Source organism: Cavia porcellus, unplaced genomic scaffold, assembly GCF_034190915.1.
Source record: "Cavia porcellus strain 051 isolate PalLab524CR breed Dunkin Hartley unplaced genomic scaffold, mCavPor4.1 scaffold_32, whole genome shotgun sequence".
Lineage (NCBI taxonomy): Eukaryota > Metazoa > Chordata > Mammalia > Rodentia > Caviidae > Cavia > Cavia porcellus.
This window is the reverse complement of record NW_026947515.1, coordinates 37,192,932-37,194,607: the sequence shown is the minus strand read 5'-3', so window position 1 is coordinate 37,194,607 and position 1,676 is coordinate 37,192,932. Positions and strand designations below refer to the sequence as shown.

At 60.9% G+C, this 1,676-nt stretch overlaps 1 protein-coding gene across 1 annotated transcript; it reads right to left on the bottom strand.

The window, feature by feature from the left end:
* Positions 1-610: 610 nt before the first annotated feature.
* Positions 611-1,655, bottom strand: Tmem88 (transmembrane protein 88). The gene is made up of 2 exons (XM_003466246.5): positions 1,391-1,655; positions 611-1,222 (listed from the first exon to the last, which is right to left on the bottom strand). The coding sequence occupies exons 1-2, from the start codon at positions 1,598-1,600 to the stop codon at positions 950-952; spliced, it is 483 nt and encodes a 160-aa protein (XP_003466294.1). The 5' UTR covers positions 1,601-1,655; the 3' UTR covers positions 611-949.
* Between the last annotated feature and the right edge of the window lie 21 nt (positions 1,656-1,676).

The following is a 1,676-nucleotide window of genomic DNA, read 5'->3' as shown; positions in this document are numbered from 1 at the left end:
GTGTCTGGTGTGTAACCTGGATTTCAGGGCAGGAATAGGGCATCATACCCTTACAGGAAAAGGTTTTTCCGAGGTCGAGATCATTCTCAGTCCTCCTCCCCCAACCTAAGGTCCTGGATGCCAAAGGTGCTCTCTACTTTGAGGGTGGGGCTAGGGAACAGCCAAGCTGTAAACCAACAGACCCCAGGGTGGGCCCCCCAGCATCTCCCCTCCCACGATGCTGATCCTGGGTTGTGACCGGAGGGGATGGAGGGGGCGTCATCCTGCTCCGGAAGGCCCATTGTTTCCCACTCCGGCCTGGCAGTCCTGAGTTCCTCTAGGCTGAGGTCAGAGAACAAGCTTGGGTCCCCAAGGAGGCAGCTGAAACAGGGCCCCTTCCACTTTGTTGATGGGGAGGTGACACTGAGGTCAGGGACACAACTCTGGGGTCTGACCAGGAAGACCGGACTAACGAGATAAGGGAAGGCGAAGGCGAAGGCGGGGAGGCTGAAGGATGCGCCGGCCTGTGCAGTTGTACTGTGAGGATGTACCCTGGGGAACTCATTTCCTGCTCCTGGGCACAGGGCAGGAACCATTTTTTTTTGTGCCACCCCTCTGTCCATGGAGCACATTCAGTTCAAAAATTCTTTATTGATGTGCCATCCCTTCTTCCCCTCCACCTCTGTCCTTCAGGGCTGTAAATACAAGGTGTCCTACTCACGTTAAGGAATGGGAGGGGACGCTTGCATGCAAGGTCCACCCTACATAGAGATGTGAGTAGGAAGAAGAAAGTGGGTTTTCCGGGGGCATGGGACTACCATGGGTCCCCAGAGGTTGCTGTTCCCCAAAGGGATGCTAGGACCCAACTAAGAGAAGGACTGAGCAAGGCAGAAGATCCCGGGTCTCATTTCCAATCCATGGGCAGACAGGGAAGGAGGGCAGACATAGCTGGTTCTTTTGTTGCGGCTCCTCAGACCCAGACCTTTCCTGGTGTGGGAAGAGGCTGAGCCCCTGGTGAAGGCCGGGTTTGCTTGGGCTGCAGGGTACCCTGGCGCCTCCGGTAGAGGGCTCGGCTGTAGGGCACGAGGCAATCGGCCAGGCGGAGGCGGAGGCAGAGGCGGCGGTAGCTGGCCAGGGCAAGCACAAGCAGCGGCAGGAGGAGCAGGAATCCGGTGACCAGCAGGGCTGTGAAGCCCGGGTCCCGCAGGTGTGCCGTGCAAGGGGGTGCCTGGGAGCGCAGGAACTGTGGGAGGAGAAAAGCGGTCAGGCACGGGACGGCCCGCCCGGGCCACTCTGCCCAGGATAAAACACCCGAATCGGGTGAGCTGGTGGCCTGCAGGCACCGCCACCAGCAGCATCACTACACACAAAAACCACCCACGCGCACGCATGCCCTGGGGTGTGTGCTCACCTGGGAGTGGCAGAGAAAGCCAAAGCCCAGCATGGTGACAGCGGGTAGCAAGATGGTGCCCAGTACCAGCGCCAGCAGGAGAAGATTGAAGGCAGCCACCAGCAGATTCTGAGCCGTTACCAGCACGGCGCAGGCCCAGCAGTCCAGGGGATCCCGGGGCTCTGGGCCGCCGCCGAGAGCCGGTCGCTGCGCACCAGGGATATCCGCCATGGCCCGGCTGGCTCCCGCCCGCCCGCCGGCCCGGGCCTCGGCCCTTTTAGCCCTCTTTCCTGCCCCTCCCCTGGGC